Genomic DNA, 20,374 nt, shown 5'->3' with positions numbered 1-20,374 from the left:
GGAAAAAGGCCAGAACTGGGACATGGACTTTGTTCTCTTACTTACAGTGGGCCAGTACTGCTGCAGGTGAAAAGCATGTTTGGTAACTAAGTTTGCAATAGTATAAGCATGGTAGTGGGTTGTCCTATTTATAACTTTCCTTGGAGAATAACCTGAACCAAAAGTATGCTTTTATATGGAATGGACACCTGTTATCTTTATGTTTTCTCTGTTCTTCAAACAGATATTCTATTTCTTAATTCAGTGGTCAATTCTTTACTGAAAAGAGAAAACGTCAATTGTATTTCCACATTTCAGGCTAATTCCATAATATCTGCCAAAGTCTTCCTATTTTCAGCACTGCAGATATTCATTGCTATGTAGTGGTATTCTGGATCTCTGAACAGAAGAAAAAGTGAAAGCACTCCTGTGGTCTTTGTAAGCTTATTTCAGCTGAAATTTACCAAAGCCTTTATAGCTCAATCTTTCTACCTCTCACCTCAGTAAGAGGTAGAAAGTTATAATACTTCTTTTTCTTTCTTTTTCTCCATTTTTCCATTTAAGGCCAATTTATCATCTTTATTGCATCCCACAGAAATAAGATCCTAAAAAACCTGACTTCTGCAATGATGAAAATTTTTCATACTGTTTTTGTAATGCAGTACCTATTCATGTGTAGTGGCACTGGTGACCTAGTCTTGTGGTCAGTGCTGCTAAAGATATTTAGAAGTGACAGTCCTTCAGGCTGGAATGAAAATATTTTTAAGGAAGTTGACAATTTTAGTGTGATAGAAAGGGAAAAAGAAGGGGGATTAAGTGAATTTGCACATTTCAGTGAGATTGTGAACTGCTTTCTATAATCTGTATATGCTATCATGTATTCTGTTCATTATAAACACAGTGAGTCTTGGAAGAATTAATGACATAGATATAGTTTCAGCTCTGGATTATGTAGTGTTTTGTACTTTATAAATGAACAAGGTAAGTGATACTGTTCAGGATGGAATACCCCAATTTTATTGGTAGGAATGAATGAATATTCTTTCCCCAGGTAATTTGGTAATATTTACTTTATAATAAACATCCTGAAAGTGTCTTTTAATGAAAGTGTGAAAGCAGCCACAAAGCACTAACTTGTTTTGTCAACATCCATAAAGGCACATGCTTAGTTCAAACTCAGTTTTGTGTGCTGGTTCTGACCGTCAGTGGAACCCCAAACCTGTAATAACTTGTATTAAGAAAATATTGGTAACGCAGATACTGGTTTTGTCTCTTTAACTAAATTGAAGGTAACTATGTAAAAAAGTTCGTTTTTCTTCTTTCTTACATGAAATTCAGCTCTTTGGAGGTGCTTTGTGGCTATGATGTGTTATTAGAAGCTATTTTTAAAATATCAAAATAGCTATAAAACATATGAACGCTGTAAGCCTCCTCACAGAGAGACAGAGACTCAAGGAATGTTGAGATTCTCATGTGGGTTTTAATGCTTTATTTTTATTTTTCTTCAAGTAAACCCATCAATTTAAGAACTGCATCCCCTTAGCAGAATTGTGGGAAATACGCTTTTTTCTATATGGTTTATGTAATTATTACAGGTGTTGCTCCAACACATGGAGCTTTATAAGGCTCTGTTCAGGTACACTGACTACATGGATTTGAGAATCTCCATGAGACTGCAAGAATTTCGGCAAGTTTATACAACTGACTAGGAATGATAATCTTAGTCCAAGTAGCTGCACTTAGTCTTAAAGCACAGAAAATAAAAACCAAACAAATAAATTTGGGAAGATTTGGCCATGAGGCTACCATTACTGTTGAAATGATCTGGGAAATATCTCAAAAGGGTATTTACATTAATGCCTCCTGATCAACTCCTTCCTCTCTGGATGTCAAGACATGACAGCACTTCAGATGTGCAATAATTCATTTTTCTTTCTCTGGAAACAAAATCTGTTTGAATATTTCTGTATCACAGGATTTTGTAAGGCAGAAACCTGGTATACAAATGTTAGATTATTAAGTTAGCACTCAGGCATGAGGGGCTGTACCTGCACATTGAACTAGAACCTTAGGCAGTCACTGAGGTTCTACACAGCTTCTAGAGGGGCCTAGAAAGGGTTGAAGAATGGCTCTGCAGTCATAAGCAGCCACCTTGAATTCTTCAGCCCAGCCTGTAAAATGGGTAAGGTAATACCTGACAGGTTTACTGTGCGACTTGAGAAAGTAGCACAGGATCTTTGGAGAAGGGCACTGTGCAAACACAAGAGTATTTTTTAGTTAATAGTTAAATTTAATGCTTTTGTTAAACTTAGTTAAATTTAATCATTCAATCACATTTTACTGACCGTCTCTAAAGAGAACCTTTTTGGAGGGGCGAATGTAAGTTTTGTTGAACTCAAAGGGGAAGAAATACAGAAGATAAAAATGATATAACTTGGCTTTTTATGAATATAGTTAAAAATGCATATTTTTCTGCCCTTGTGTTATGACCTACACAGGCCAAAAAGGAGAAAGGGGCTGTCTGATTTTGTTGGTTTTGTTGTGTCCATGTATATTTCTTGTCAGATCAGAGTAAATGCCCCAAAGGTATTATCTTGTTTTCTTGCCATACACTGCCGTAGGGTAACCTCAGAAGTTTCTTCAGAACAAAAAGCCCCTGTTTTGAAAATATTTGAGGCTAGTTTTGGTGATGCCTAAATATTTCTGAATATTGACAGTGGGACTTAACTTTAAGGGGTTGGGAACTTGTGCTTCTCAGATGGTGGGTACTCAACAGATTGGAAAATGAGACCTTTAGAAGATCAAAACATTGTGGGTTTGGGGCTTTGTTTATTTGCTTTTAAAGTATTTGTCCCAGATGTAAGGTGACTGCCAAATTTTTTGTCTTCAAAGGCACATTTCAGAATGTAAGTATGGACAGGATCAGATACCCTTAGAGTACACAACAGTTCTTTGTTCTTTAAAGCATCCTCCTAAATGAAAACACTGCTTTTCTTTGACCTACTGTTACAATATGGTCATGAAGTGCACATTATCATTCTATTACTCTATTGAATGGATGCATGAATTATAAGATTATTTTCTAGATTTCTGATATATATTTTAGAGTATTTTAATACCACATCGTGTTATTACAGGTTGTCAAGAAGCAAAGAGTTGTGATGTAGTCAAATAAACCATATGAGAGAAATCACAAGTTAATATTAAGGAGATGATTTCAAAAGCATTTTAGTATGTTCATGGCAATGTCATGACAACATTTAAGGGTGGCCTTTTATATCTTGATGTTTCTTGTATGTGTCTGTTCAGGAATTGCTAGGCCATATGGTATGTATCAAATATTTTTAGAACCTGTTAGTGATGGCCACTGAGAAGTCATGACTGCTGGAGTTAGAACTGATGATAGACTCATCAGCTAATGGTTTTGTCAGGCAACCTCCTGTATTTTGAGTTCTTAAAACTTCAGATATCCATTAATGTCTCTCTGCCTCTCCTTAATGTCATGAATCTTGACGTACCTTTCTCTTAGCTATATCTTAATTGTGTTTGACTGTTTTAATAGCATTTTTTAATGGTATTTTGTAAAAACAAGGGTGGAAAGATGGATTTCTGACTTTTTACTTCCTCATTCTACAAAAATAAGGCAAGGAAAATCATTTGTTATTAATTCAGCTGCAAGAACGAAGAAACAGCTTTTTACGATCGCCAATGAGTATAGTTTTTTATTTTTTGAAAGTCCAACAGAATGATATGCAGGGTTAAAAATACACATTTTGTACCAAAATGGGTGTGGTATCCATGTTGGGACAATTCATATGTACTGGCTATTTTGTTATAAAATTTTACTGAAGACATTAATTTTTAATGATGGTATACATAGGTGAGAATGACAACAAGGTGACATTGGCCTACTCTTGGGCTTGCCTAGGTACCTCAGGTTTAAAAAAAAACCCCAATACACACAACACTTCAGCTGCTCATGCCTTTACCTTCACTTGAATTTCGTATCATAAATGTCAGAGCATGAGTTACCTTGCTATCAAAGAGAAAAAAACCCAAGAGATTTACGGTCTTGATAATAAAAATCTTAAAGATCTAAGGTGGGAAGTGGGATTTGTTTGGAGTGGGGTTTTTTTTTGTTGTTTTTTTGTTGTTTGGATGTTTTCTTTTTCAATTTACTATTTTGGTTTTGTTAAGGTGTAACAAATCAAACACCCGATAAAGCTATCGTCTGAAAAACTGATTTATTCAGGTTTTAGTGTCCTATCCTTCAACTAAGTATTGTTTAAGAACAGTTCCCATGTCCAAAACACTTCTAATAAGTCATCTTGGAAAGATGCAGTCTTTCTCATGCTCACAGGATCCTCGTATATTAAAGAAATGTGAGTATTTCATTGCCCTGTTTGGATGTCAGCTGTGCTTGTTCGAGTGCACTACATCTGCATCAGGAGTGTTGAGCCGCTGTGAGTACATCATTGCAGTAATAATTTTTTTCAGGCTTCCCCTGCACTCTATAAGGAGTCTGAGTAAGACAGGCAGTTTCATTTTCAAGTCTCACAACCTGATGGACAACAGACAAAACCTAAGAAAAATGCATTCTGTTGGACATTGCATAAAACAGCTTTAGCAAAATCATGGGATTCTTTTATCTGACATACATGCAATAAGAATATTTTAACTTCATGTACAATCAGATATTTTTGTTAATATTCTCATTGTTTTGCTAATGAGGCTTTAAAAATGTTAGTGACTGAAAATACAGATTAAAACCTCTTCCTTTCCCTTCTTTTTACCATCATTCGATCTCTTCACCCCCACCCTGCCCCTTCTCTTTTTTTTTTGTCTTTCCTTCTCTTGCCTGCTGTCAGGAAAATCTGCCTTTCAAGGGACAATTCTGTACAGAGTGGCACCGGCAAAGATTGACAGCTACAGACGTTATAACAGTGAGTGTTTCAAAATCAACAAGCAATGGCTTTAGTCCTCTGTACTTGTTTGATTTATTTACACTTGTAAAAAAATGTGCCACTGCTACTCACTTATGGCTACTCTACACGCATATATCTGTCTGTAAGCTAAAGTCAGTTTGCTGCTGATGAACTGCCTTAATGCAATGAGAATGCACCCGTTCCTTCTATGCATGTGTATGTTATATGTTCATATGATGCAAGTGTGTTAGCCCACTATAAACTATGAATTACATTAGATGTTTGGATCTCAGCTATGGATTGAAATTAAGACCATTTAGTCCCATCATTTTTGCCACCTGGAACATGAAGACTGTTGATAAAACCCACAAATCTTTGAATTAAAAGTGCTTCTGCTCTAAAAATAAAGACCCCACTGCAATTGCTAAATTCATAAAATATGCTCTGCTTTATGTAAAGAACATTGTGGGTATTGTTTTGTTAGGGGTGGTTTGGTTGGGGTTTTTTTGGTAATTTTGTTTAGTTTTGTGTTGTTTTGGTTTGGTTTTAATTTACTGCATGCCTTTCATTTAGCATTCTGATTTTGACAGCTATTACTCACAGCATTTTGGCTGATACATTTTTTCTGCCAACGAGGGAAAAAGTTATGAAGCTTCATGTTCAGGTTTTTGCCTTCTGCGTTTTGGAAGCAGGGAACATGCTGCTTTTCATATGCTTTTACTACCATGTTAATACAGAAGTAGACAGGATGGTTGTGTAAGATGAAAGACAGACAAAGCAAGGAAGACAGAAATCTGTCCTTCCACCTGCTTCCTCATTGAGAATTCTAGCAGAAAGGGATCCTACTGAGTCATATTCAGTATGACTAAGTACGAAGTGTTCAGTCCTGTCCTCCGGTGAACAGGATGTTGTGCTAACTTTGGCATCTGCTTTCATCCTAGACAGCTTTCTCCTGAGAAGATCCAAGCTGTGCTGCTCTTCTTCCTCCTTTCTGGGTGGGTGTGTTTGCTCTCCTGCCTCTGAGGACTTCTGTCTTATGCATGTTCACAGCAAAGGATGAAGCAGTTTAAGTAGTAGTTTCTATTCTAATAATTGCATTTACACCTTCTTTAAAAAAAACCTACAATTAAACCATACCGATTTCTTAAAGGAAAATCTGTGTGAATGTGTGCAGCTCTGAGTATTTCCTTGTTGAGAATTATCTCCCTGTCTACCAGAATTCATCTCTCTGCAGCTCTTCTCAAGCTTCCAACCAAGCTCTTGCTCTGTCTGGAGCAGACTATGTGACTGGTGGTCTTCGCATTTTTCTGCTGCTTCTCACCTTATAGTCTTCATGACTGCTTATGCATTACTCAAGTTAGGTGCTTCTTGCAGAGCTCTTGGACCATCATGTTCTCAAATCCACCTATCTGATGAGCATAATAAATATTTATGAAGTAAACCTCCAGGATGCTTGACTTCTGGCTCCAGCGTCTAGATTCGAATCAGATGCAAGGTCTGCCTGTGGAACCTTTAATTTCACATTTATCTTGCTGGGCAGTGTTGCCCTAACATAGCCTTTCAAAATTTTCCAGAAACCTGGTCTCCATGTCCAGCCCATTTTTCATTAAGAGTTAAATGGCTTTTTCCCCTTTTTTCAAGTCATTTTGGGTGAGCCTAAGTGAAGTCAGGAAGAATTCTGTTATTTTAGGTTGTGCTAGAGCTCTGCGTTTAGTTCTCCTTGTTAGTAATACTGGCACATGGTTGTACCATGTCACAGAAAATAGATTTCATCAAACTGATTTTGTAGAGTAGAGGATTGGATGGGTATCTACACGTATGCTTGATAACCAGCTGCAAGAAAACAGCTTAAGCCACAGTAGATAGTTGCACATTTCTCTGAGCAAATCACCCATCTAAACTTTGTTTTTAAAGCTGACAAATGGTGTCTTGTTTAATATTACCTCCCTTGGCATTTGGTTGAGACTTGATGTTTTTTCATGCTGCAGAGATATTTTGCTTTCTCTCTAAAACTGCATCTCAGAAAGCTACATGTCCTGCTACATTTGTGGCCTATTTGTTTCTTACTGGATTGGAACTAGGACTAAACTGGGTGGTATGAAAAATCGGATCATCCAGGAAAGTTTTAGATAAAATGAGGGTTGGCATTGTTGGTGCTATCAGAGGTGTTATCTTCTAAACTAACATACAAAAAAATGGTCTCGTTATTATTCTTCCATCTATTGGCAGCTGATTTCCTGCATCCTCATGTTCTTCCCAAACAGGCCTGCTGAAGGTGTGGCCAGCTCCTTCCATTTCGTATCTGATCTGTAGTCCTTATTTTTAGACAAATATCCATGTACTTAGGACTCCAGTGAAAATAATTTGGAGACATTCCACTGAATTGTTTTCATATAGGGATGTCTGTTTAGAACAACCCACAGCTGCTCTAATTTCAGCTCTCTGGTTTCTCCATAAATTAAGTTCAAGTCAATTCATAGCTTTAGATTAGTTATGCCCAAAGGGTGCTTGGACTCACCTGTATCAGATTGCATGAAGCGTTGCTCGGTTTTTGAAGCAAGCTTAGAGCTTTTACTTTACAAACATATGCTTAGTGCTAAATACTTTTGTTTTGAAAGCCATTTTGCAACTGCTGTGTTTAAAAGAAATTCTCTTACTTAACCAAGGCCTGTAATAGCCAAATGCTGTTGAATTAGTGTAGCTGCTTCTAGAGATACCTTCCACTGAAATATGCAAGATTGTCTTCTGCATAAACATTCAGCCTTGCCTTCATATGCTGACATGGCTTTTTCGGTCATTAGATCTGCCAGGCTCCGCTCAGTGATAATTCCAACTCCTCTGGCATTCTGCTCATCCACCTGCTGTCAGAAAATCTTTGCTACTGCATATGCTGTAGCAAACAAAAAACTAGTTACTTGTCATTTTGTTGATCATAGCCTTCTCTTATGTCATCCTGCAACTTTCCTGCACCTCCACGAAAAGCGCTTCTTGGATTTCAAATATTTTTATTTTTCTGGTTTAATCTCTCTTTCTTCCTCCACTTTCTTTTTCTTCAAAGATGCTATAACTGAGGATCAGGGCATATAAAATGCTTGATTTGACAAATATTTGCCTCTCTTTCCTTATATGTGGATCCACAATGCTGTCAGTAATAGATATTAGATATAATGGAAGAAGATGAGACAGGATCGTTGAAACAGAAATATTCGTGAGTAACCTTAATTGTGTCTTGTACTGCTTCACCACTTTTTTTTTTACCTTTTTATTTTTTGTTTTGTTTTTTACCCTCTCCCTAATCCTTGAGGAACTATGGCTGGTCAGAGTTCCAATAAATCAGTATGATTGATGTATTTATGATATTACTAACTTCATTTAAGAGTGTCTGAATGTGAGTGAGGTTAAGTGAGAAACACAAATGTGGATTTTTAGTGGTTCTGAAGAGGGGACAGTTGCAATTTTTTTATTTCATCTGAACTTCATATAACTTGCTTACAAAGAAGAACATATATTAAATGCACAACTGCTACAATGAAAAATAACATTTGAGAAAGAACAGTGCTAAAATTAGTTGAGGAGACCTTTTATGATTAAAATAAGCATCCTGTTTTCTGAAGAACAAATGTACAAATGGCAAGGGATTGGGGGTGGTGGGTGGAAGAATTATGTTGAGTGGGGTGAAACACGTTAAATCATTCCACCTATTTGGGCTTCCATTATCAAGTGGTTTTCCATGAGTCTCACCAAAGACCTGTTTTTTGAGAGTGGCCGGTAAAGAATCCTTTTGGTTGCTTATCCATCCTTTCACGTGTAGTAATGTGTTCCTGTACCTGGTGAGAACAAGGGTGGTGAAAAAATAGTTCCAAAATGAAGATGACAATGGTGCAGTTGTAGAGCTCCTGGATGAATGATTGCTTCTATTTGCTCTCACCGTATTCAGGGAAATGGCTAGGGATGAGGTGAAGCCACCAACTTCAGTATTGATGTCTCAGTGTTCATGCTGTAGAGGATGCTTGTGCTGTGTTGCCCTTCATGCATGCTGCTGTGTGGTGCTGGACACCGCTCCCCTTTTCCCTGCATGATTTCTTGTGCATATGTAAAAATCTTGGGGCTGTTTCTTATGTGGCAAGAACTGTTGTGCTAAGTAAAACGAACATGTTGAAAGGAAATGACAAAATGTTTAGATTACACGGTTACGTTTCTTCAAGGAATATAACTAAGAATAACAAATAAAGACTAATATTGAAACAGCCTGCCATTTGTACATGTATAACTGCTCTTGGTAAATAAGCATAAATTTGTTTTTTGAAAGCATGAATTTATTAACCTGTAAACTATGAAGAATCGGCATGGCTTTGTTCTACAGGAATATTTAAAATCAAACTTCCTTTTCTGGTTTTGATTTTTTTATGACACTGTGGAATGTTGTTGGGGATGGCTTCAACAAAATACAGGATTTTGATAAAAAGCAAGCTCAATATAAATACCTTATAGGCTGTGGGTATTTGTTTTGTCTTCACCAGTATGTGAGGAAAAGGAAAAAGGGCAGTTCCTGTCTCATCTACTGCAGTTACCATGTCTAACTTCACCTTCTTTGTCATTCAGATCAGTCACTGGTGTTCCACACTGTCATTCTCTATGTCAAAGGAAGGACATATTTCCCTTGCTTTCCTTATGTGGAAAAGCAACATAAGGAAAGGCAAAAAGTCTTTCCTTATAAGGAAAAAGTCCCAATAAGCTTAATTTACACAGTTCTTCGTTCTGTTAAACACAGTTGACAATGTTTCTCTCTGGCTGCCAGACCAAATCAAGAGATCCTTTGCACCATCTCAGGTGTGTGTCTCTGAACAGCTGACCTTTACATCACCTAAGCCTGAAAAGTGCTTAAGAGGGCCAGAGCATCATTTGCTTGTACATTGTCAGAGTGGCCCATCTTTTGCCCAGTGCCATAAATTGTCTGCAGAGAGAACAATCCAGAATAAAGAACAAAAATTAAATTACTAAAAAAGAGCTCAAAATAGAAGGCTCTGTAAACCTCACAATGTCTTCCCCATTTTTCCTGCCATTTTAAGCTCTTTAGAAACAATTTATTTCCTGCTTTGAATGGAGTTAATTTTATCACAACTGTTTATTTTTGTTTTAACACAAATAAACTAAACAGAGCTTTAGTTTACACAAGTCTTTATCATCCCTAAACATCTTTCTGATTTAGAATCTTGGTTTGATGCCAGCACAGCTCTGGGCTGTTGGTGAATTAAGTCTGATGTTGCGGGCCTCTTTCTAATCCCTGTTTGAGCTAATCTGTTTTGGTATGTTTCACAGTGTTGCTCTCAAAAGACCTGTAGCTGGCATAGCAGGAGAGTGGTGTGTTTGAAATGTCTTGAGAAAACTAATCTCTCTTATATACCCATAGAGGAAAAAAATGTGCGTGAAGTGCAAAATTCCTTCAGACAGTGTGGTGAGCATTTATCCTCATGAATACTAAATTAACTTGCTTTTGTAATGAGCATGAAGCAACTGAGTGTCTTAGAGCTCTGACTGTTTTAAAGTAGCTGTGTGTCAGTAGTCCTATATCTTGTCCCAGCCAAAAAGTTGGGAATGGTCAGCTCCTGGGAATTTTAGTTTCTTTTTCCTTATGCTGCCCTTGTTCAGACTTCAAGGAGCTTACTATAAAAGTGCAACCAGTGCTCAAATTTGAGCTCTACCTTGTAGTGCTATAGATGATTCAGCAGCAATAAATCTAGGTAAAGAACGGTGTCTTTGCTTATAGAGCCAGAAATGGAAAATGATACCCCCAAAAGAAATCTTAAGAATCTGAAAAATTTTCCTGCTATTATGACTGGTGTGATAGCAGGCATGTTAGTGAGCACCTGGTTGATGTTATGCTCTTAGATTGTCAGCTTTCCAAATGCTGACAGAGAGCTTACAGATCCTAGAAAAGTTGCTGTTAGAAACAAAAAACAAAACCAAGGCATGACTACTGTAGCTTTTATCCTATCCTGGCTATATTTGAAGTATTAAATAACTAGACTTAGAATAAAAACAAGATGTGCTCAGTGCTTCCGAGTATAGTGGTTTGCTGCGCTGCTGGCCTTTCCTTAGAGCTCAAGTTCATGGCTCTGCCGCAGCTGTTTCAGACTATGTGGGTGTATTGGGCAGCAGCAGCAGATCACTGTGCCAACTGAAATACTTTTCAGGTTTTAATGCAACCTGACCTACCTGCTAAGTATAGCTCTTCTAGAAGAAAATTTCATGTTTAAAATTCATAATCTGACAGTCTAGGTCACTCAGGTTCCTACTTAGTTCCCAGCTGTATCCTTGGGCTTTTAGGAAAACTATCCAACCAGCTCTGTTCTCCTACTAAGTGCAGTATTGGCAAAAAAAGGCCATGAAAAGCTGAAGGGGGAAAAAAAATGGAGGGTGGTTGGAAGAGAGACATTTTTCTGTTTTTAAGAGCAGAGATCACTTCAGCCGTCAGCCATCCCTTCCTTGTGTAGGCAGGGCTAGGGACTGTTTTGTACTGCATTACTGTATAATGCAATGGGATTGCATTATTGTTTCTTACTACAGATCTTAATTTTATCTAATTTGTTCTTAGTTTCCAGTGCATATAGTCCTTCTCTTCTATCACCTTTGCCTCTTGCCCATAGCCATGAAATGGTAAGAGCAAGAGCAGACTAGTTCTTGGAAAAGCCAGAGCTTTTACTCTTATTTATCTATTTAAGTCCAGAGGGCTCCTCAGTTTGTGTCAGTCAAAAAGTAATAAATGATGTCATTTTCCCAGTTGATCAGGAAGAATTCTTTTAAGTTTGAAGGGGCTTTATAAGGCTGGCCTCTGTATCCAGCCACTCAAATGCAGTTTAGTTTGGACAGGCATCACTTCAGTCCATTCTGTCCTAATTAAAAAGTAATTAAAAAAAAAAAAAGGGAAAAAAAGCAGCAGTTATTTTCTATGTTGCTTTCATTATGAGGATTGTATACTGAGACTAAGCTCTGTGGCAGCATGGAGACTGAAATTACTTTTGGATTGTATCAAGCACAGATGGGTGATGCTAGGGAAATCTGTTGTAAGCATGAGGTCAGGTTTCTGATACAAGGTGTGATGTCTCATTACAGAAGAATGGTCATAAAAGATGAAGATGCAATAATGAAAAACAAGTGATGACCCAGAAACAAAAGCCTAATTCTTACTGAAGCCCCTTGAGGCTTCTGAGCTCCTTTCATGCAGGCTTCAAAGATCTGGAAGTCCATGTGAGACCTCTTGAGTTATTCCCGTAATTACTTGCATCCACTAGCCAAGGTCTAGGTCCTCTTCTCCCACAGTTAGTGATGCAGAAAATCTGTTTTAATTGCTTATTTTAAAGACAGCTTTTCTGTTCATTTCAGGGAGAGGCTAAGAGCAGTCATGCATTCTATCAGTAAAAATCTAGTTACTTGTGGAGGAAGGTCTCTGCACTGCATTTTCCCTCCATCACAGAGTAGGTCAAGGAGATTTTGGCAAGGATGAAAGAAGGAGCCTTTGCTAGAGGGTAATTTTCCCATCCCATATCAAGATGCAAAGAGACGATGGTAACTGTGATTTGAGTTCTTTGAGTTGTGGATGTTTTAAACTCAGAAATATTATTAGTAAGTCCGTAAAGTTGACTGGTAACCATTCTCTTTGCATTTAGAAGTAGTAAATAAAATTGGTTCTAACATCCGTCTCAGCCAGGGCCCTAGTAACTGATATTTTGCAAAGCTGGGGAGGGTCCAGCTTTGTAGAACTTGTAGCTTCTTCTGTTATTACCTAAGTCACAACAAAGTGTAGGAATAAGAAAGAGGCAGTGCCTTTGCTGTGTTGCCTGAAGAGATTTATACCTTTCTGGCTTAGTTTATTGTTTATTTACTTTGAGTGCCTGTGCATTGTGGAATGGCTTCACTACAGTTAGCCGCTCTCCTGCTACCAACCACAGCAGATCAGGGTTGCACTGAATGCTTGAATTTCCCAATTATTGCTTTCATGAGGTCTGGAAGAGAAGCAACACACAGAACTTACTGGTGGCAGGAATACTGCCATTCTAACTACCATAATAAACAAGTGAAACCAGATTTGAAGTTTTTCTCCATAGCCCTTCTTGGGAAAATAAAAAGGCCGAGTAAAGAGATCAGGACCTCTGCATAATTATGTTCAATAGGTAGATGTGGCCGCCACTGAGGAGGCCAGAGAGAGTAAGCATTTTGCTTAATCTTTAGTCTTTTTGTTTGTTTCTAATTGGGAACTTTCTCTAATTCCACATTTATACTCCTTTCATATTTCAAATACAGAAAATCTCAGAGCAGCATATAATGACTTTTCTGCTTAACAGTTTTGCTAAGTACCCTGGCTGGATACGTAATTCCTGATTTCCTTTCCTAGCAGCACCCTGCTGTTGAAACCAATTTGACAGATGAGCCCTTTGCATCCTGGATCTTGAAGGTGTGCCTCTAGACCTTAGGATTTGCATTGGTTTCTGTGGTTCACTGGAGAAGCTTAAAGTAGCCCTTGAAGAAGCTGCTGTGTTTTACTGGGTAGTCATGTTTCTAAACAATTAATTGCCAGGAAGACAAGAAGTCCCACCCAAACAAGTTGCTGCTCAGAAAGTTTTTGGATAGAGACTGTTAAAACCAAGGATATCACTTGAGTCAAGGAGGCAAAACCAAAGGACTCAACTGTTAACATTAAAAATTCTATTCATGAAGATTTTCACTGATTTCAAAATACTTTTTCTTCAGGTTAATTGCTCTGTTTGATTTTGAAGGGTTGTTCTAGTGTAGCCTGGAAATGATTTTCAGACGCTTTCAGCTCAGGAAGAATTTCATTCTGTTTCTCTTGCTAATACGCATGAGAGAATTGTAAAAACTGAGGCATTATGTAGATTTTATAAAACTTCCCAAATGCTCCAGAAGCTGCAGGCCTTCTATAGGGAGCCAGTAGACTTTGCCCATCTTAGTATCATTTTTTTTTGGCCAGAAATACATAACTTTTGGCGTAATATTACTTTGTTTACCAAAGGGATGAAAGAAAGAGATTTGTATACAATCTCTACTTGATTTTAGGTGTCTAGATTTTAAAGAAGAATCATCTATGCTAGCAGCCTCTTCTGATGAAAATTCATTGCTATCATTTTGTGGATCTGATATAAAAATAATTCAGAAGATAAGCTGACTTGAGAATTTTCTTTCTTTGACTTGTAAGATCCATGAATGCTTATGAGGGCAATGTGAGGATTTGAGTTTGCTATTATTAGGTAGAATTAGTGCTGTAGTAGCAGCAATTGCTGTGGGTTTCCTGGAGACATAGTTAAGTCAATATGTAATCTAGGAAGGAAAATTTAAATGAACTGTTTCAATTGGAGCAAACTCAGTGGGTCACTTTTGCTGCCAGTGACTGTTTGGCCTAATTCTGCACCATTCTGTAAAATGGCTGAAGCATCACCATATTGCATCTGTGTTCTCTGCTTTTCAAACAGCAGATATTTTCAGATAAGTGAAGATAAATTTTCCTATTCACTGAAAGAACTAATGCAAATCAGGATGTCAGTTTTGATTTATTATATTCCTAGAGGATAGCGTGCATGGGTGCTTATGAGGCTGTCTATGCTGCAGAGAGATTTAATTTTCAGCAGGGAACACATTATGCAGCTTATTTGATTGCAGATTTGTTTGAACAGCTTTCAGCTGTATATTTCTCAGTTAGGTAATGTAGCTTTAGATATTAATTCCATAATTGGCTTGATATGAGTCACAGGTTTAAGGTACAGTGTGCCTGGTCTGACTGCTTGTTAGCTTTAAGTGGCTGTATACAATAGGTGCTCTACAGCTGAACTTAACTCTTTCATTTATTGAGTTCTCTTCCAAAAAATTTTTGTCTGAAGAAGAAGAATTTTCTTGGTACTCAAGGAATGGCCATGAAGTTTTGATGCTGGAGGATGCATGTTTTGTGGATTGGTCTAAGTTCTAAGTGGTACACCAATGGGGTAAAATTAAGTTATTTTTTAAACTCAAAAATGAGCACATGGCACAGAGAGCATCTTCTCTACTTGTTCTGGTTTTGTTTTCCTTTACAGAGGATGGTGGGAGGGATCATCTTCCAGTCACAATCTGTTTTGAAAATAATGAGCTTCATACCTAAGATTTGTTCTTTCATCCCTCCATTTCATAGGCCTAAAAGATGCTACGGGCTCTGAGAGCGATGGTGGTGACTCTTGCAGCACAAAATCAGAAGGAGCCAATGGAGGCACGACAATCCAACCCAAAAAGGTCAAGGGTGTTGGCTTTGGAGATATCTTCAAAGACAAACCTATAAAGCTACGACCAAGGTCAATAGAAGTTGAAAATGACTTTGTCCCACTAGATAAGGTATGTGTCATTTCTTAATTTTCTCTCAGTGTTTTAGTTTTCATCCTGAAGTTTGGAATCTTGCACTGGCCAAATCTTGAAGCTTTGTGGTCATGGTTTCCTAATCTTTCTGTGGGCAAGATTCTGCATATTTTTTTTTTTTTTTTTTTTTTGCCACATACCAGAAAGTGAATTCCAGTGAGGTTAACTGCCTGCAAGAACTGTTACTTTGCTTGGAGATTTACTTCTCTGTTCATATCTCCATCTGTTTAATTGGCCATTTTCCCTAAGAAAATATTACTTCAGAGAACAAGACTGGAGACTTTTCAGGTTTTCAGTCACTCACATTATGCTAAAAAAAAAAAGAATAAAAATTGCTAATTCTCATATAAACTAAGAGTGTTACATGTCACTGTAATACCAAGTACCAAAATACCTCAGCTTAGTACTGGATCTGTTGATTTAAGGGATGCTTTCAAAATTACCTAGCTTTGTTTAAAAGGGTTAGTAAAAGATAAAGTATATTTTTTCTGGGTTTTTTCTATGTGACATAAAAAGAAAGTTTTGAGATTAACAGCTGGGGAAAAGAATTACATTCTGCGAAGTTGAAGCAGACTATCTCTATTCTTTGTTCCAAAGCCTTGAAAACCTATCACTAAATAAGTTAGAAATAGAGACTAGAAAGCCAAATGAGATGTTTCTAATAAACTGGAGGAGGCAAACTCTAAAAAGAAAAAAACCCCTAAGGTATGTTCATAAGGGAAACAAACAAAAAAGTGTATTGTTTCCTGATGAAGTACCAACTAAAGAAAAATACGTGAAATCCTTCCTTTAAGTGAACAGTTAAATTTGCATACACTGAGAAGTGTTAAAAGGCTTCTGCAGTGTAGAGTTCTGCTAAGGGCATTGTTATGTGATGCATTTTCTTTGGCTCCACAGTGATTTTAAGGCACTTCTGGACAGCTGCTCCCTGGTGTGGCAGCTTCTCACCTTTTGAGTTGCATTGAGTTGCATCCAGTTGTCTGTAGAGCCAGGCTCTACAGGAATTATGTATTTTGGCCCGCAAGGCTCTTGCTTTTTAATCTAGATCATTTCAGTGACCTGGAACAGCACCTACCCCCAACATCCACCCTGAATCTTGGTGGAAAAGGAGGAAGGGAGATCCTGCATGGTGAGAACTTCTTAAGTTAGTTATGTTGAGGAACATTTGCTTAATATCTTAAAGGAGATCACAATTTGCATTCTCTATAAGGAGGATAGTGAAAAGCTGGGATAATCTAATAAAGGAAAAACATAGATTCTATTACTCCTTGACCATCGCTGACTTCTTCAAAGCCTGCGTGGTACCCTGCTTGCCTCTTGTTTCTGGGTGGGCTTATTAACTCACGTGTAGGGCTTTGTTACTGTGCAGGGCCAGGAGCATCTGGGCTGTATTCCAATGGCACCTCATCAAAGAAGTCCCCCTGGGATACAAGATAGACAGGTCAGGCCTGATGGTGTTCACTGAGTGCTAGCTAATGAACCTTCCTCCTGCCAGATTCAGGGAATGGGATACAGAGAAGTGAAGTCAGCTTTGCATGGAGCTATCATGGTGTATTTCTGCAGCATAGTTTATCTGTGACCCTGTCAACCTGCCAGTATTAAGGTGAGATTGGGCTTTAGGAAAGTTTTGGAAGTATACTGAAAAAAAAATTTACCAGACCATGAACTTGTTTAATAAATGGTTTAATTTTTTTATTTTTTGTAACACCATTTCAGAGGATGTTTGTTTTTACGATGTGATGGCTACCTGCAATCCTGTACTTACAAGTCTTTCCTTACAAGTCATGTGTAAGGAAAATTGCTTTGTATATGGGAAGCACCTGATAACAGGCAGACTTAAACTCATGCGTGGCTGTGCTCAAACCTCTTTTTATAACTGGTGTGTAACATAAGTGTTCACTTGTAAGGTTATGTATATATAGGCACTGACCAGAATTCAAGTGTTGCACAAAATTCAATTCTCCTGAGTCTGCGAGAGGAAAATTACAATTTACAAATGATAAGTCCCTGTTAATGCCACATGAAGGATTTCTTCTGTCTGCAGTTTACTGTAACTATATCTATCTCTATAGTAGTGTTTGTAAATGGGAGCTAATTAAAATAAACTACATATCCCTTGAACTCTGGAGTCCCTTGTTTCAATATGAAGTGTTCGCAAAGTGCTTATGAAGTGGCCTTCATTCCGTGATGGGAAGTCTTACTCCACTTTATAATAATGACAAGTCTTTGTTTTTCACTAAGAACAAATATTTGTGCAGTATAAGTCAATAGGTTTGCACCTCAGCCAAAAATTGAATACAAAATTTTCAAAAAGCTTCTAGAATTTTCCATCCTGCCCATGGACTATGTCTTCAGATTTTTCCTAAAGTTGGCATGGTTAGTAGTAAATAATGGCTTCATTTTGTAAACAAAATTCATTATTTGTTTTTCAAGTGTGAAGATAACTAAAGGGAACACTTTGTTGTTGCTTTTTTCTTGTCTAGGGTCAGGATGGTTAACCTTTGAGCAGAGCCATTCAGAGGCTTTCAGCACTGTGGTCTTTTCCTACTCACAGCACCAAGGCATGATTCATTGACACAACATTCATTTACAACTGCAGAACATTAATGTTCCCAGATACTTCTCTCCTGCCTGCAAGAAATTCTTCTCTCATCATTGCCATATTTCCATTTAATGCTGCCTGAGAGTGAGAGAATCGTGCATTAACTTTGTTGTTCCAAGCAAGGTCATATTTAGTTTGAGCTCTGCATACTGGGTCAGAAGTATTGCGATATATATTATGCAGAGTGCCAAACAGGTACAGATTTTTCTCTAGCAACGTAGTTTCTAAAGGGATCTTTGCCCTGGTATGTGCATTGCTCCTTTATTAGTAGCCTCAGTTTTTTAGTAACTTGTAATCTTTTGAAGAGGCAGAATTCTTTCTGCATTCTTAAATCTTTCTGAATTTTGGAGATCCTAAAACTTGCTTCTTCTTCGTACAGTTATTGATGAAACATTTTATATATTACTCTAATAATTCTGTTACCTTTTTGATATAAAATATTTTCTAACAACTACTGATTTTGGTAAAGCGTCAATAAATCACTGTGAGGATTTTATAATGTGGGATTATATGTAAGATTGATGTGGAAAATGTCGGTCTGATTTACAGAAGAATCAACACAGTCTCACTTTGTGTTCTAATGTGTTTTCAATTTCATGAGTCTGAAGTTTAGATCATATTTCATGCAAAGGTGATATGAATTATTTGGGTATTAAGTTGGCTTTTACACAAATATTGGCAGGAGTATAAGGGCAGAAAGGATTGCTGCCAGTTGAGCAGAAGCAGGTGCCATTAGCTCTCCCGTAAATGACCAGGCAGTTTGATGTGCTCCCAGTGTTAGACCAGTGTAGGATATAGTGGCCCTTGTATTCTAAGATGATCAATAAACTCTCTAACTAAAGGCAAAGCTGATGAATTGTGTGAAACCCCATTGGTTTTATTGGCATGCAGGATTCATTGCTGTGCTGTTCTTTGTTCTAAAAATCACAGAAGCATATTATCCTAGGGAAATTAATGATGCAGTTGTGGGAGTTTAACATGGGCAGTGCCATTAGAGCTGTGTTTTTTAAAAAAGTAGAAGATTCAAATACTTACGCTCAGTAGTCCTTTTCTTTGCCTGCCTGCATTGATCTATCAACCACTGGCCATGTGTAACTATAATCAGATTCCTGAGGCTCGGCTCTGAAGAGTTCCCATTAATGATAGGTGTAAGTGATCTAATTTACAATGCTGCACAACTGAAGACATACCTTGCTGACAGATTAATTTTTAGAAGAAAACAGTATGTGTATAGGCATGTTGTATCTCCTGAGAAAATTCAGTGTAACACTGTTCAAAGTAGCACAAGTTTTATGGTCAAGTAGAAATGCCTGTTTCACACGTCCTCCTGCTCATGCAGCTCCAAGACATTTAAACAGGTGTTTATGCTTATTTCTTTTTTCCTTTTTCATTTTGTAGTAGCTTATCTAAAACCTCTGTTTCTAGGCTGACTTCCTTCCAATATGATCTGTATATGCTTCCATTGTTCTAACAAGTGATCACTTTTTCCTCTCCTGTATCTAAAAATAAACCTCAAAAAGTAAAGGAAAATTTATTCAACCTATATATTCCTTCTGATTTGACTGTATTGGGTTGGTCCCTGAATTGAGGCTTCAGCTGGAAATGCTAAAGACCATAATTGGTGAATATAAAATGAAATAGTCTCAAAAAGCCATTTTTATCTTTCTGAAGAGTGCCCTTAGTTTAGAAGAGACTATTGAGAGGTTTTTTTACATTTTCCATTTGAGATATTATTTGTAGTTTTCTTCAGGCGAGACTTTCATAGTTGGCTAGCAGTGGTGCATTTGAGCACAGCTACATTTCATTAACAGCCTTTGATGAGGTCATATTAGTGTTTGCCAGAACTTAATGTAAATTATATACTTGACCATCAAACTGGGGAATATTGCAGCCATTGTAATGATTTCATATGAAGGGGGGGATGCTCATTGCTCTAGATCCAGCAACATGTAAGATCTAGTTAACTGTTGTTTAGGGATCCTTCTCACTGCAAAACATTGAATTTATACAGGAAGTTTTATTTCTATATATATTTTGTATGCTTGGGAGAAGAAATGGAGAAGAAATAATGGAAGTAGACACAAGAGCTATAAAGGCTAGAAGCTCATGTCAATTATTAAGTCTACCTGTCCTTTGTAATAAGAAATCTGTAAACTCTGAGTGCCTGCAAGGTCTGAGTTTCTATTTTGAGTTGGTGAGCTAGGGACCCAGAAACCATTGTAAATGCATTGTGCTGACAGTCACATCTTTGCTACACCTGTTCTGTCAGTTCCTGCCTGGTTGCTTGTAGAAAACAATTTTCCCCTTTAATTTTCAGTTGTCATTTAAAAAGAAGTTTTAGAGAGATGGAAGTTGGAGGCTTCTCCTGGCTAATGATGTGCCCGAGCTCTGCCAGCGCTGCCCAGCAGCACCCATGGTGCATGGCTAGCACTGGCTGGGAGGGCTGCACACATCAGTCTGCACTTGCCTCTGT

The 20,374-nt window shown here is 37.6% G+C and overlaps 1 protein-coding gene across 1 annotated transcript in view; it reads left to right on the top strand.

Annotated features, from left to right (window-relative positions):
- Window positions 1-20,374, top strand: part of SH3KBP1 (SH3-domain kinase binding protein 1) — a gene marked incomplete at its 5' end in the record, with an annotated part of 100,329 nt that overhangs the window by 9,343 nt on the left and 70,612 nt on the right. The window contains one exon of the mRNA XM_010015153.1: window positions 15,082-15,278. Within this exon, the coding sequence (XP_010013455.1) occupies window positions 15,082-15,278 (197 nt within the window). The remainder of the gene's footprint in view (window positions 1-15,081; window positions 15,279-20,374) is intronic.

Source organism: Nestor notabilis, unplaced genomic scaffold, assembly GCF_000696875.1.
Source record: "Nestor notabilis isolate BGI_N333 unplaced genomic scaffold, ASM69687v1 scaffold10935, whole genome shotgun sequence".
Classification (NCBI taxonomy): domain Eukaryota; kingdom Metazoa; phylum Chordata; class Aves; order Psittaciformes; family Psittacidae; genus Nestor; species Nestor notabilis.
Note: the sequence above shows the minus strand (reverse complement) of the source record. Positions and strands in the feature narration are given on the sequence as shown.